Below are 14,524 nucleotides of genomic sequence, written 5' to 3'. Positions count from 1 at the left end.
GCCATCCGTGCCGCAGAAACTCTGAGACAGAACCTCCAGGTTCCCATCAGGCTCTCTAGCATCCTGTACCCAGCCCTCAGTAGCATCCAGAGTGAACAGCCTCGCCCTTGACATCAGTAGTCTCCAGAGTGAACCTGATCAGCTGCAGGGAAGAGGTTCTCAGAGGGCACCTGATTCTGTGTGGCACGTGTGGGTGCCCTGGGCACAGGGAGGCAGAGGAGGGGCTGGATTCTGCCCTGGGGGGGCTCAGGGCAGGCTGGGGTGCTGACCCCCACCCTTCACCCCCCCCAGCTGAAGCAGGAGACCCAGTCACTGTGCTGCTGCCTCCTACTCGTCTCTGAGGACAACCACCAGCTCTTCTGCCAGGTGGGTGCCACCGGGCTGGTCCCCCCACCCTGTGGGGCCAGGGGGTCCCACTGCACCCCCCAAGCCATGGCTTCATGGGGCTTGACCACCATCCCATGGCAGCTCACCCCCAGCTGTCTCTTCCAGGTGGTGGGGGACCGTGTCCTCGAGGAGGAGATCAGCTTTTCGGTGAGCAGAGTGGGGGATGGTGAGTGGGGGATATAGGGGGGCAGCGGGTGCCATGGACTCACCCATCCCCTCCACCCGCAGCTCACCTTTGGGCGCCTGGGGAAGGTGGTGGAGGACAAGAGGTCCATCACCTTGAAGGACATCAGCGAGGTGGGTACCAGCTCTCCTACCCTGGGTGGGGACTCTGTGTGTGTCCCCTGCGCCCGGGGACATGGTTCCCCAGCCCGGACTGGGGACTTCCCGGGGGTGGGGGTCTGGTTTGGAGGTGCGGGTACCAGCCCCCTCTCACCTCCTCCCTGCAGGAGGAGCACAAGCAGCTGAGCAGCATGTTGGGCAGCGAGGTCACCTCCATGCTCTGTGTCCCTGTCATCAGCCGGGCTACCTCCCAGGTGGTGGCATTGGCCTGTGCCTTCAACAAACTGAGCGGGGGGAGGTGAGTAACCGTCTTGGCTTGGGGAGGGGGGGGGGGGCAGGATCCAGCCCTCCCACCTTCCCCTCTGCCCTGAGCTGGGGCTGCCTTTGTGGGTGGTGGAGCATTGTCACCGTGGAGGAAGAGGGTGCAGGTGTGGGGACCAGCAGGGACGGGGGACAGAGGTGTGTGCCCCACCACGATGGGGTCTTGCCCTTCTCCTCTGATGGGGTCTTGCCCTCCCCCCAGTTACACCAAGGCAGATGAGCACAAGATCCAGCACTGCTTCTGCTATACCTCCACGGTGCTCACCAGCACTTTGGCCTTCCAAAAGGAGCAGAAGCTCAAGTGTGAATGCCAGGTGAGTGCCTGCAGGGCTGTGTCACACCGGGCACACACGTGTGCGTGTCCCATGTCACGCCAGTTACTGACAGCGTCACCTCTGTCCCCGCCAGGCCCTGCTGCAGGTGGCGAAGAACCTCTTCACGCACTTGGGTAGGTGCACGTTGCAGGGAGCACCCACGCCCTGGGTGGGGGGCAGACCCCCCCTGCACAGCTCCAGGGGACAGTGGCACTGGGGTCCCCTGCCCCCAGCCTGGGGGGACCTTGTCCCTTGCCCTGCCAGCCCTGGCCCTGCCTGGGGGATGATGGCAGGAGGGCAGCCGTCAGCTCGCCCAGAGCCTTGCTTGCGCTGGTGAGGCACAGCTGCAGGCGTGCACACTGCATCAGCACAGAGTGCTGCATGCACTTAGAAATGTGTGTGCAGACATGCATTGCTGCATGTACTGCTGCAGGTGCACGCTGCTGCGCACACAGAGCTGCACATGTGGGAACTGCTGCATGCACACGTGCACTGTTGCACGTGCACACATTGCTGCATGCACACGTGCACACTGCTGCACATGCACACACACACTGCCATGCATGCACATTGCTGCATGCACGCACAACTGCTGCATGCATGCACTGCTGCATGTGCACATACACATTGCTGTGCACACACACTGCTGCAGTTCATGCTACACACGAGCACCCTGCTGTATTGCATCTGCTGCTGCCCACTTGCACAGGCTGTGTCACCCTTTGGTGTGCATGCATGCACGTGTACACACGCAAACATGTACATGCATGCACACGGTCTGTGCAGACCCCACTCCTCTGTGCCCCCCAGGCCTTCCTGCCATGCCCCTGGGGTGGGCTGTGTGCAGGCACAGCCCACGCTGGGGACAGACTGAGCTGAGACACCCCCTCTTTCATTGCATGAGTGGGGAGATGAGGTGGGCAGCAGCTGCTTGTCTGGGGGCTCCCTGACCCTTTCCCCCCCACCTCTTGCAGACGACGTCTCTGTTCTGCTCCAGGAGATCATCACAGAGGCCCGAAACCTCAGCAATGCAGAGATGTGAGTGGGCCTGCCATGAGGGGGGGGGACACAGGGTGGGGGGGCACAGACCCCCCTGGGTGCGAGTGGCATTGGTGTCTCTTGCAGATGCTCCGTGTTCCTGCTAGACCGGCTCAGCCACGAGCTGGTGGCCAAGGTGTTTGACGGCGGCGTGGTGGATGATGAGGTGAATGCAGGGACAAGAGAATGGAGTCTGGTGGGGGGTCCTGGGGTCCTGCCCCCTCCAGCCCCAAGACCATGCTGGTGACCTCCTCTCCCTGCCCGCAGAGCTACGAGATCCGCATCCCTGCCGACCAGGGCATCGCCGGGCATGTGGCCACCACTGGCAAGATCCTCAACATCAAGGATGCCTACTCCCACCCGCTTTTCTACCGGGGGGTGGACGACAGCACCGGCTTCCGCACCAGGAACATCCTCTGCTTCCCCATCAAGAACGAGAGCCAGGGTGAGGGGCACAGGCAGGGCGCTGTCCCCCTGCATGGGGACCCGGCACGTGGGGGATTGTGTACCCCTGGATGTGGGCACGGCACGGTCCCCTGGCACAGCAGCATCCCCCAGCCCGTGGGAACCATCCTGCCCCGGGAGGCACGATCCTGAACCCAGCATGTGGATGTGATCCTGTCCCCAGCACGTGGACATCATTGTGTCCCCAACACACAGGCACAGTGCTACCCCCGGTACTTGGGCGTGATCCTGATCCTGTCCCCAGCACACGGGCACAGCAGCATCCCTGAGCACATGGGCATCATCCTGTCCCGCAGCAGAAAGACACAGCACTGTCCCCAGCACGTGCGCGTAACCCTGTCCCAAGTCCATGGCCACAATCCTGTCCCCAACACATGGGCACAGCACTGTCCCTGGCACTTGGGCACAATCCTGTCCCCAGCACACAGACATGATCCTGTCCCCAACACATGGGCACAGCACTGTCCCTGGCACTTGGGCACAATCCTGTCCCCAGCACACAGACATGATCCTGTCCCCAGCACGTGGGCATGATCCTGTCCCAAGTCCATGGCCCCGATCCTGTCCCCAACACACAGGCACAGCACTGTCCCCAGCACATGGCCACAATCTTGTCCCCAGCAAAGAAGTATGATCCTGTCCCCCAGCATAGGGTCATGATCCTGTCCCAAGCCTGTGGGCACAGCACTGTCCCCAGCACACAGGAACAATCCTGTCCCCAGCACACGGGCTTGATCCTGTCCCCTGTCCCCTGTCCCCACTCTGCTCCCAGAGGTCATCGGGGTGGCAGAGCTGGTCAACAAGATCAATGGCCCCTGGTTCAGCAAATTCGACGAGGACCTGGCAACCGCCTTCTCCATCTACTGTGGCATCAGCATCGCCCACGTATGTGCCCGGGGGGGTCCCCAACCCTGGCGGGGGAGGGCAAGAGGAGCCCTCTGCGCTGCCCCGGAGCTGGCCACAGTGCAGAGGGACGGGGTGGGGGGATGTGTTTGGTCCCCATTCCCTGGGGACAAGCAGTGGTGGGGATGGGATGAGCTGGGGTGGGGGAGGCCATGTGTGGGGACCAAGGATGTGCTGGGGGGCCAGCATGGGCTGGGGGTGCTGAGGGGGCTTGGGGGGCTCTGCACACCCCCAGCACTCCCATACCCCCCTCCCACCCTGCAGTCACTGCTGTACAAGAAGGTGAATGAGGCGCAGTACCGCAGCCACCTGGCCAATGAGATGATGATGTACCACATGAAGGTGAGGTGGCACGGGGATGGGGGCAGGGACACGGGCTGGGACCCTCCCCTGCCAGCGTGGTGCCGCCACACTCCACCCCAAGGTGGTGGCACAGTGGGGTGGCGGTGATACCCTGGGTTCTCTGCTCTCGCTGGGGCTCACGTGGCCCAGGAGACAGCTTGGGGACACCCTGGGGGCCCGGTCACAGCGTGGACCACTGGCAATGGCTCCTTCAGGTGTCAGACGATGAGTACACCAAGCTGCTGAGTGAGGGAATCCAGCCCGTGTCCACCATTGACCCCAACTTTGCCAACTTCACCTACACGCCACGCTCGCTGCCCGAGGATGACACCTCCATGGTGAGGACTGTGGGGACGGTCCCCAAGTGCCACCGTACCCTGCCTGCTCTGGGTCAGGTCACAGACCCCAGCCCTGGGGTGCTGGGGGGCTGGAATGGGGGGATGCGGCTGCACCCCTGAGCATCTTCCTGCCTGCCAGGCAGGGGCAGGGGTGGCACGGCAGGGGGACAATGACCCTGCTGGGCATTGTCCCCCACTGCCACTCACCCTGTCCCCTCCGCAGGCCATCCTGAGCATGCTGCAGGACATGAACTTCATCAACAACTACAAGATGGACCGTCAGACGCTCACCAGGTGGGTCCCCATCCCTGTCACTATCCCCACACCTGCTGGGGACACCTGGGCAAGACAGAGGTCCCCAGGGGGTGGGGGTGGTGCGGTGCAAAGACACACACCACCACCCCCCCCATGGCCCTTCCCTCCCTGCCAGGTTCTGCCTGATGGTGAAGAAGGGCTACCGTGATCCCCCCTACCACAACTGGATGCATGCCTTCTCTGTCTCCCACTTCTGCTACCTGCTCTACAAGAACCTGGAGCTCGTCAACTACCTGGAGTAAGGCCAGACGCCGTCCCTGTCCCTGGCCGGGGCGCTCCCAGCCCTCCCGCCTGCCTCAGTTTCCCTCCTTCCCCCCCCAGAGACATCGAGATCTTTGCCCTCTTCATCTCCTGCATGTGCCATGACCTGGACCACAGAGGCACCAATAACTCCTTCCAGGTGGCCTCGGTGAGCCGAGCCCAGTGCTGGGACGTGCCTGGGTGGGGGGGATGGGGACAGAGCTGGTGGGGTGGGGGCGCGGGTCTTCACCCCCATAGCTCCATCACTTTAGCCGCTCTGCCTTGCAGAAATCGGTCCTGGCTGCGCTGTACAGCTCGGAGGGCTCCGTCATGGAGGTAAGGTGCTCCCCAAAACCTCCCCCTGCCCGACTCTCTGGGGCTGCGGCTGGGTGGCAGCATCCCTGCCTGCGCCCTGCCTGCACCCTGCCTGCGCCCTGCCTGCGCCCACGGCCCCGGCTTCTCCCGCAGAGGCATCACTTCGCCCAAGCCATTGCCATCCTCAATAGCCAAGGCTGTAACATCTTTGACCACTTCTCCCGCAAGGTGAGCCCCCCTGCCTTGGCACCTCTCCCCTGCCACCCTCCTGCCCAGGCTGAGCCTGCTCATCCCCTCCGGACCCCCTCCCCAGCTCTGGATCTGACCCTTGGGATACAAGGGCTGGCAGGAGCACGGAGCTGGTCACGGCAGCTGCCATGCCTGGTCTTGCAGGACTACCAGCGCATGCTGGACCTCATGAGGGACATCATCTTGGCCACTGACCTGGCCCACCACCTGCGCATCTTCAAGGACCTCCAGAAGATGGCAGAAGGTGAAGCTCCTATGCTTGGGCTTAGGGATGCGGTGGGAACTCATCCCCCCAAGTCTGGGAGGTGGCACTGCAGGTCCTGGCTGTCCCCAGAGTCCTTACTTGGGGAGCTGATGGGGGCTGTGGGGCTCCTTCCCGAGCCCCCAGCCCTAACCCCTGCCCCGCTCCCTGCCTGGCAGTGGGCTACGACCCTAAGAACAAGCAGCACCACAGCCTGCTGCTCTGCCTGCTTATGACCTCCTGTGACCTCTCCGACCAGACCAAGGGCTGGAAGACCACCAGGAAGATCGCGGTGAGTGCCACACCATGGGGCTGACCCCCTGAATGCCACCCCCTACCCCGTCTTGGGGCACTCGCATGGCCCCAGGTGCCGGGGGCCAGCCTGCCCCTCACAGTGGCATCGTGGCCTGTGGAGGGGGTCCCTGCCTGGACCACGCAGCAGCCCCCCGTGCCAGCAGCATGTCCCTGCCCAATGCAGGGCTGTGGAGGGGGGTCTGGAGGGCAATTGGGGTAGGGATGGCACCCCAGGCATGCAGCCCCCTACTCTGACAGTCTGTCCCTTGCAGGAGCTGATCTACAAGGAGTTCTTCTCCCAGGGTGACCTGGTAGGTAGCACCAGGGCTTGGTGCAGGGTTGGGCTTGGCCAACACTCTTGGCAAGCACCAGGGGGGCCCAGATGAGGTAGGGGGGGTGGACAGGGAGGTCTTGCCCGGGAATGGGGAGGGGATGGTCACTGGCATTGACACACACCCCCTCACCATTGCTGCAGGAGAAGGCCATGGGCAACCGCCCGCTGGAGATGATGGACCGGGAGAAAGCCTACATCCCCGAGCTGCAGATCAGCTTCATGGAGCACATCGCCATGCCCATCTACAAGTGAGCCCCCAGGGCTGGTGCCGGGCTGGGGGGGGGCTGCTGCTATCACCCCTGCCTTGCCATGCCAGGGTGGGACAGGGGGTGCTGGGCAGGGGGTCTTGCAGATATTAGGGGGGTTTCCAAGTGGTGGGGATGGGGGGAACAGGGTTGCATCCAACTAAGGGGGTGCAACCCCGTGTTGATGGCGTGTGGTGTCCCCTGCCCCCCAGGCTGCTGCAGGACCTCTTCCCCAAGGCAGCGGAGCTCTACGAGAGGGTGGCCAGCAACCGGGAGCAGTGGACCAAGGTCTCCCACAAATTCACCATCCGGGGTTTGCCCAGTAACAACTCCCTGGACTTTCTGGATGAGGAATATGACCCGCAGGCCCCCGACCCCCAGCTCAACGGCTGCCTGGAGCCCGAGGGGGGGCAGCCAGAGGCAGGGGCTGAGTAAAAGGGGCAATGAGGGGGGCTACGGCCACAGCTGGACCAGGAGCATCCCCAACCCTCGTCCCCCAGCCTATGGGGAGGAGGTTTGGGGGGGGACATCAGTGACTCTGGACCACAACGGCAAGGTCTGTGTGTTGCCAGCACCCACCGCTGGTCCTTTCCCACCAGTGGGTGACTGTCCCCTCCCTCCGGGGCAGGTATTCAGGTGTCCCCTCCACCTGGTGGTCCCCTGGACCCCTCTTTGCTAGGACTCTGCCTCTGTGGCTGGGGACACCGGGGGACACCGTGGGGCTGAGGGATGGATGTGCTTTAAACTGCCTTAAGGCTGCAGGTCGTGTCCCCATGGGGTGACAATAGGGACGATGCCCTCGGCAGAAGCACCCCTGGAGGGGTTGTCCCCCTGAAAGGGAGCTGTGGGTCTGCTGGGGTCAGCGGGATGGAGGGGGACAGTGTGGAGCAGGATGGCGAGGAGCAGTGGGAGTGCTGGGGGTGGGGTGGGCTACAGGGCACAGGGGTGTCCCCATAGACCCCAAAGTGGGGCGTGAGGCTGTGGGAGGGGGCTGGGAGGTCTGAGGATGGAGGAGCCAGGCTCAGGCCCATGGAAGGAGGCTGGTTCTGGCTGGAGGAGGGAAGAGGCACCCAGAGCAGGATGGCCATGGCCGTGGCCATGGGGGTGCTCTGCCTGCATCCCCTGCTGCCTCCCAGCAGCCGCCGAGCATCTGTTGGCTAAAAGCCCCCCCAGCCCCGGGACCCCTGGACCCACTCACCTGTGGAAGGACTCGTGTCCCTTGCCCAGCCTGGTCCCACACAGCCACGTCCCCTGCAAGGGCTAGATGCGTGCCAAGGCTGGAGGGGCTCCTGCTCCTGGTTTGCACGCAGGGGGGCGGGGGGCTGCGCTCCCACAGGGACACTGCAGGAGGTCCTGTCCCCACCATGTCCCCACAATGTCCCCACCACGTGGGTGTTTCTCTAGCTCAGCACTGTGGTGCCCGCCCAGGAGCCTCCTGTCTGCAAGCAGCTGCACCAGTGACCGATGTGTCCATGAGCATCCCCAGCTCACAGTGGCTTCACAACTCCTGCCATACTGACCACCATGCATGGACCCTGATGGTCTCCTGTGGTCCCTCTGGTCCTGCAGACCACCGTGCATGGACCCTGATGGTCTCCTGTGGTCCCTCTGGTCCTGCAGATCACCGTGCATGGACCCTGATGGTCTCCTGTGGTCCCTCTGGTCCTGCAGACCACCGTGCATGGACCCTGATGGTCTCCTGTGGTCCCTCTGGTCCTGCAGACCACCGTGCATGGACCCTGATGGTCTCCTGTGGTCCCTCTGGTCCTGCAGACCACCATGCGTGGACCCTGATGGTCTCCTGTGGTCCCTCCAGTCCTGTTGACTGCTGTGCATGGACCCTGCCAATGTCCCATGGTCCCTCTGGTCCTGCAGATCACCATGCATGGACCCTGATGGTCTCCTGTGGTCCTTCTGATACTGCAGGCCACCATGCATGGACCCTGATGGTCTCCTGTGGTTCTTGTGGTCCCATCAACTGCCATGCATGGACCCTGTCATCCTCCTGTGGTCCCTCTGATCCCACTGACTGCCATGCCTGGACCTTACCATCCTCCCATGGACCCTCTGGTCCTACAGGCCACCATGCATGGATGGTGATGGCCTTCTGTGGTCCCTCTGGTCCTACTTAGCATTGTGCATGGATCCTGCTGGCTTCCCATGGCTGCTCTGGCCATGCAAAGACCCACCAGTCTCCCACCATCCCTCCTGCCCTGCTGACTGCTGTGCATGGACCCTGCCATCCTCCTGTGGTCCCACTGGTCCTACAGACCACCATGCATGGATGGTGATGGCCTTCTGTGGTCCCTCCTGTCCTACTGACCACCGTGCACAGACCCTGCTGGTCCTTCCAGTCCAACAACCCAACACGTGTGGATTGCCTCAGCCCTGGGGGCTCTGCTCAGCCAGCCTTCCCCCTCCCCCCCCCCCCCCCAGGGTCTCTCCAACTGTGTGTGACCCAGGTCTTTGTTGCCCCAACCAAAGCCACCCGAAACAGCCATGAGCAGGGGAACCAGGCCATGGTGAGCCGTGGTGAGCAGCTTGCTTTGCTGGGGTTGAGCCAAAGGGGGGCTGGGGATGAGGGTGGATGCTGAGCCCCCAGGGACTGGGGTGCACTGAGCCCCCCTGGCTGCATCACCCAGCTCATGGGAAATGGCAGGGTCACCATCACAGCAGGGGAAGGTGATGGAAGTGGCACAGTGAAATCCTGGCACTGCTGGGGTCGGTCCCACCAGGATCGGTCCCACCATGGTCAAGGGCAGCCCGGTTGCAGCCATGGAGCCATCTGCCGCCCCATCCCTGCTCTTCTGCAGCATCCCACGGCACCACCCCTGCGCCGAGTCCCAGCAGTGCCGCAGCAGGTCCCCGCGGTACAGTGGTGCTCCCAGTGCATCCCTCCGGGATTTGAGCGATGGGGCGGCTGCTCCTCTCGACATCTCATCTGTAAGAAACACCACACCCATTTTCTCGGGGTACCCAGAGTGTGCGTGTCTGCAGGAGCAATGGGAGACCCCAATGCTGAGCTGCTCCCCGGGGACGAAGTGAACTGAATTCCTTTTGCCTTACCTACTCGGAGATGCCTTTAGCAAGATGCTTTGCCCAAGCCCCGGTAGGACCTGTCCGGTGACCGTGTCTGGCTGCTGGCCCATGGCTTCGCCTACAAGACCCCCTCAAAACCTTCCCCCTCCCCATGCTGCCATGCGATGACACTGAGCGGGGGGCAGGGATGGTCCGAGAAGGCAGAACCCCCCCAAAGCGCAAGAGGAGGAAAGCAGCTCCATCCCTGGCATGATGCTGTCATGGCTGCAGTGCCAGTGTGCCGGCAGGCATGGCTGCTCCCAGCCGGTACCCACAGCCCCCTGCCAGTCCGCAGTGCCTGGTGATGCAGGGCTCTCGCCATCCCAAGCTGGTGCTGGTGAATGCGGGGAGTGGGGGGTCCTGCACTGGGGTGCCGCATCCTGGGTACCATGCCACAGAGAGGGGCACGCAGGGATGCCCGTTTCCCAGCTGTAGCCCACTTCTCCAGCCCCCGCCGCTGGTGAGCATAGGTGGTCGATGCTTTCCTGGCTCCCGCCCCTGTACATACTCCTATGGATACTGGGGAGCGCAGCTGGCACCCAGCCCCGCTCACCCACGAGTGTGCGCGGGCGTGCAAAACCTCCTCCAGCTTTTTTGTCCTCCCCTCTTGCGGCGCTGGTTGTTCTGGGCTCCAACGGAGCCCAAGGAGACAACTCTTCTCCGTCTTCTTCCTCTCCTCCTTCTTCTTCTCCTCCTTCCTCTTCCTCCTCCTCCTTTTTTTTTTTTTTTTTTTTTTTTTTTTTTTTTTTTGTGGGTTTTGGTTTTCCTAAATAAATTTCATACGTTGATCTCCCCGCGGCAGGTCGGTAGGTGCCTCATGTTGGGGGTGCCAGTGGATGTTCTGCAGTGGGGTGGGTGTGGGGATGTGTCCGTGTCCCCAAGGATGGTCAGTGGCACCAGGGAGGGACAGCTTGGGTTTGGTGATGAACCCGAACTTGTGTGAGCTGTGCAAGGTGTGGGCAGCAGGGGGGCTGTGGGCAGTGCCAGTGAGGGGACAGAATGGTTTGGGGGTGCAGGGAGGTGTTCCCTTGTGAGGAGACCCTGGGCCACCCCCAGCCCCTGTCACAGCCTCAGTGGGGACTGGGTAGCTCCAGCTGAGACATGCACACCCCAGAAGTGCCCTTGGGCAGTTTGGGGGCAGACATGACAACTCCAGCTCAGGCTGGGAGGCTCTGACCCCCCTGGGATGCTCCAGTCCCCCTGAGATGCTCCGGTCCCTTGGGATGCTCCCATGCCCCGGGATGCACTGACCCCCCCACCTTGCTCTGGTTCCCCCACTGCCCTGTTCCCTTCTGAAATCCCTGACCCACAGGATACTGCAATCCCCTGGGATGCTCTGCGCCCCCCCCCCCCCCCCCCCCCCCATTCTGTCCCCCCATCTGCCACGCTGGGACCACCCCAGCCCTGGGCAGCAGCTGGAGCTGGGCCCAGGGCAGGATCCAGCCTAGACTGGGACTGCAGCAGGATCACAGGCTGGGATGCAGGGTATGGCCCATGCTGGGATGTGCCTGTGCTGGGACTAGGGCAGGATGCGGCCTGGAGCAGGACCCCCCCCTCCCCAACCTACGCTGGGACTGGGGTGCAGAATGCGCCACCCCCCGCGACTGACACTGGGTCAGGATCCAGCCCCGCTAGGACCAATCCGTATCCAGCCCAGTCCTGGCCTGTGCCAGGATGGGATGGGACGGGAGGACCCCAGCGGGACGGGGTTCCCCCCACCCCACCCCCAGGGTCCCCCCGGCACTGGGATCCCCTACCCCTCAGGCTGGAGGGCAGGATGAGGCCAGGACCCTGTGCCCATGGCCGGCCGCGGGTCACGCTGCCCTTTGCAGTGACGCGCCCCAAGTCACCCAGGGGCCCCTTCCCACAGCACCCCGGGCTGCGGGGTGCAGGATGTGACCCTAAGCTGCCCTGCTGGGTCCAGCGGCCGCCCCTACACAGCCCCGGTGGGACAGAGCTCCGCTCTGCCCATCACCTTCACATCAGGGCTGTGGTTTTTATTCCAGCTCCTGGTCTGACGAGCCATCCCGCTAATGAGCAATTTATTACCCGGGATCAATCCAGCGCCCGATCCGATGGCTCCAGCCCAGGCAGCACCGGAGGAAAAGTCCCTGGAGGCTTCAATGCTGGCACCTGCTGGTGCTGCTTGAGCTGCTCAAATTGGGGTGAAAAACTACAAAAAACTAGAAAAAAATGCCAGTGTCCCCCCTCCCACTCCGAGCCACCATCAAACCCAGCAGCGGAGCAGAGAGCGAGTCCTGGGATTAAAACCTTTAACACGGAGCAAGTCCGGGAGCAGCGCGGAGGGGTTGCCAAGGGTCCCCAGCCAGGGGCTGCCCCCTCCTGCCTCTGACACTGATGACTCTGCTCCCTCTGCGATGTCCCTTTGTCATCCTGGGTGCATGTGGGGTGCCACAGCCGTCCAGCTTGCCCCTCACCCCAGCCCCTGGGCTGTCCCCTGGGTCTCAGCTGCCGCTTCCTGCCTGTCCTTCCATCCCTGGTTGTCACCCCTTGTCCCCTGGGTGGCCTCAGGAGGATGCTGAGCCAGGTGGCCATGCCCCACGCAGCATTGCCTCCCGGGCAGCCCACCTGAGTGAACCAGTAAGGGTCCAGCATGTCCCCCACCTTCTCCCAGAGCTGGGGTGGGTTTTGGGGGGCTGCTCAGCCCCCTCTTGCCTCCTCCCCATCCCCGCCCTGCTGCCCTGTGCCTCGCTGGTCCCCCCCGGCACCCCCAGCTCCAACCCTGGGTTCCCGGGGGGTCCCTGCCCACCGCGGCAGGGCACAGGCATGAGGTGGCACCTGCTGCCCGCACAGTGGCCATGCCATGGGCAAACCCAGTGCTCCCAGCGTCCCCAGTGCTAGACTCCCCACAGCAGCCAGTGGGGCTGGGGGCAATGTGTGTGTGTCTCTGGACCAAGGTGGGTGCGTTTGGGTGGGTGGGGGGCACCCACCAGCCAGGCAGCCTCAGCATCCCCTTGCAGAACAGCACGGGCAGGGTTTGCCCTGAGATGTGGGTCACCCCTGGGGGACAGAGGGCCATTGTCCCTTCCCATGCTGTTCCCCCTCGGTGCAGGTGGGACCTTGCACCCTGTGGGGCAGCCCCAGCACCCCCAAATACCTCTGCCCCTCCACTCAGGCATGGTGGGTCCCCGTGGGTCCAGCCATGGGGTGGGGGGGGTCAGGTCCCCTTCTTCAGGTCCTCCTCCTCCTGCGGAGGCTGTGGGAGCAGGATGTGGGCCGTGCACGGTGTGGGCACAGCCGGGGCCTCGTGCATGGGTCCTGGTCCCTGGGGGGCTGAGCCCCCCACTCCGTGTCCCCTCCAGCCCCGACACTGGCTGTGTCATGGCCAGCTCCTGTGACGGGGTCACTGGACGGGAAGGCAGCAGCCTTGCAGTGTGGTGCTATGCACCCATGGGTGCAATCCTGCAGCTGGGTGCTGGGCATTGTCAGTGCAATCCTGCAGCCAGATGCTCTCCATCCCTCAGTCTAATCCTGCAGCCAGGTGCTGTGCATCTATCGAGGCAGTCTTGCAGTGACGTACTGTGCACCCATGGGTGCTATCCTGCAGCTGGGTGCTGTATACCCACCATCACAGCCTTGCAGTGAGGTCCTGCAGGCAGGTCCTGGGCATGCACAGGTGCGATCCTGCACCACAGTGCTGTGCATCCATCGGTGCAATCCTGCAGCGAGTTGCTGGTAGCAAGTTGGGCCCAGGACCCTTTCAAGCCAGCTCTCCCCCATGATGGGAACACAGCACAGCACTGCACAGCACCACACCCCAGTGCACCGCACTGCACCATGCTGCACCACACTGCATCGTGCCACACTGCACAGCTCCATGCCATATGAAACCACACAGGACAGCACAGCACCGCAGCATGCTGCACCGTACCATGCAACACCGCACTACACCACAGTGCACAGCACTGCACACCACACTGCACAGCACCATGCAGCGTCGCATGGCACTGCACAGCACCACTCCATACCAAACCACACAGCACTGCACCACACCACAGGGCACAGCACTGTGCACCACACTGCACTGCACCGCACCACAGTGCATGGCACTGCACCGCACTGCATTGCACAGCACTGCACGGCACCTCATTACTCTGCACCAATCTGCATTGCACAGCACTGCATTGCATAACATAGAACTGCATTGCACCGCATTACACAGTACAGCACTGCATTACATGGCACTGCATTACACAGCAATGCACTGCACCGCACAGAACTGCACTGCATAGCACAAAACTGCATTGCACTGCACCGCACTGCATTGCACATCACTGCATTGCACCGCACAGCATTACACCGCACTGCAATGTGTGCGTGCATGTATGGGGGGGGCGCCCCTGCCCCTCCGCACCCGCCCGCGCAAGATGTCTGTGTGTGTGTGCACAGAACTGTGTTGCATCGCATTGCACCGCACAGCACTTCATTGCACCGCACCGCGCCTCCCCTCCCCCCACCGTCCCGGCAGGGCGGGGGCAGGGCCGCAACCCCGCAGCCGCTGCCCCCCGGAGGCCCCCCCATTGCGAAGCCGCAGGCGGGAAGTGGCGCGCCCCACTCCCTGCCCCTGCCCCTGCCCCTGCCCCTGCCCCTGCCCCTGCCCCTGCCCCTGCCCCTGCCCCTGCCCCTGCCCCTGCCCTGCCCCTGCCGGCCCATTCCCACGGCGGCTCTGATTGGCTGTTCTGTTGCAGGAGGCGGGCGAATGGAAAGAGACAGCCAATCAAAAGCGGAGGGCCGGGGCTGTCTGCAGGCAGGGCTGAATTTCATTGGAGGAGAGAAGGGAAAGAGGCGCGGCCCGGGTCCCT

General features: G+C 63.4%; 1 protein-coding gene across 3 annotated transcripts in view; it reads left to right on the top strand.

The window, feature by feature from the left end:
• Positions 1-10,726, top strand: part of PDE2A (phosphodiesterase 2A) — a 64,273-nt gene extending 53,547 nt beyond the window's left edge. For all 3 annotated transcript variants that reach the window (XM_080376113.1, XM_080376112.1, XM_080376111.1), the window contains 22 exons: positions 292-366; positions 493-534; positions 616-684; positions 837-967; positions 1,193-1,304; positions 1,399-1,438; positions 2,279-2,342; positions 2,430-2,508; positions 2,610-2,787; positions 3,580-3,692; positions 3,975-4,052; positions 4,268-4,390; positions 4,614-4,684; positions 4,821-4,943; positions 5,027-5,114; positions 5,234-5,281; positions 5,414-5,488; positions 5,654-5,753; positions 5,930-6,042; positions 6,317-6,355; positions 6,520-6,626; positions 6,836-10,726. In XM_080376113.1, the coding sequence (XP_080232239.1) occupies positions 292-366; positions 493-534; positions 616-684; positions 837-967; positions 1,193-1,304; positions 1,399-1,438; positions 2,279-2,342; positions 2,430-2,508; positions 2,610-2,787; positions 3,580-3,692; positions 3,975-4,052; positions 4,268-4,390; positions 4,614-4,684; positions 4,821-4,943; positions 5,027-5,114; positions 5,234-5,281; positions 5,414-5,488; positions 5,654-5,753; positions 5,930-6,042; positions 6,317-6,355; positions 6,520-6,626; positions 6,836-7,058 (2,091 nt within the window). In that variant the 3' untranslated portion in view covers positions 7,059-10,726. The remainder of the gene's footprint in view (positions 1-291; positions 367-492; positions 535-615; positions 685-836; positions 968-1,192; positions 1,305-1,398; positions 1,439-2,278; positions 2,343-2,429; positions 2,509-2,609; positions 2,788-3,579; positions 3,693-3,974; positions 4,053-4,267; positions 4,391-4,613; positions 4,685-4,820; positions 4,944-5,026; positions 5,115-5,233; positions 5,282-5,413; positions 5,489-5,653; positions 5,754-5,929; positions 6,043-6,316; positions 6,356-6,519; positions 6,627-6,835) is intronic.
• Positions 10,727-14,524: the final 3,798 nt, after the last annotated feature.

This window comes from Falco punctatus (assembly GCF_963210335.1).
Source record: "Falco punctatus genome assembly, chromosome: 2".
Classification (NCBI taxonomy): Eukaryota; Metazoa; Chordata; class Aves; order Falconiformes; family Falconidae; genus Falco; species Falco punctatus.
The sequence above is the reverse complement of the archived record's forward strand: the minus strand, read 5'-3'. Positions and strand labels throughout refer to the sequence as shown.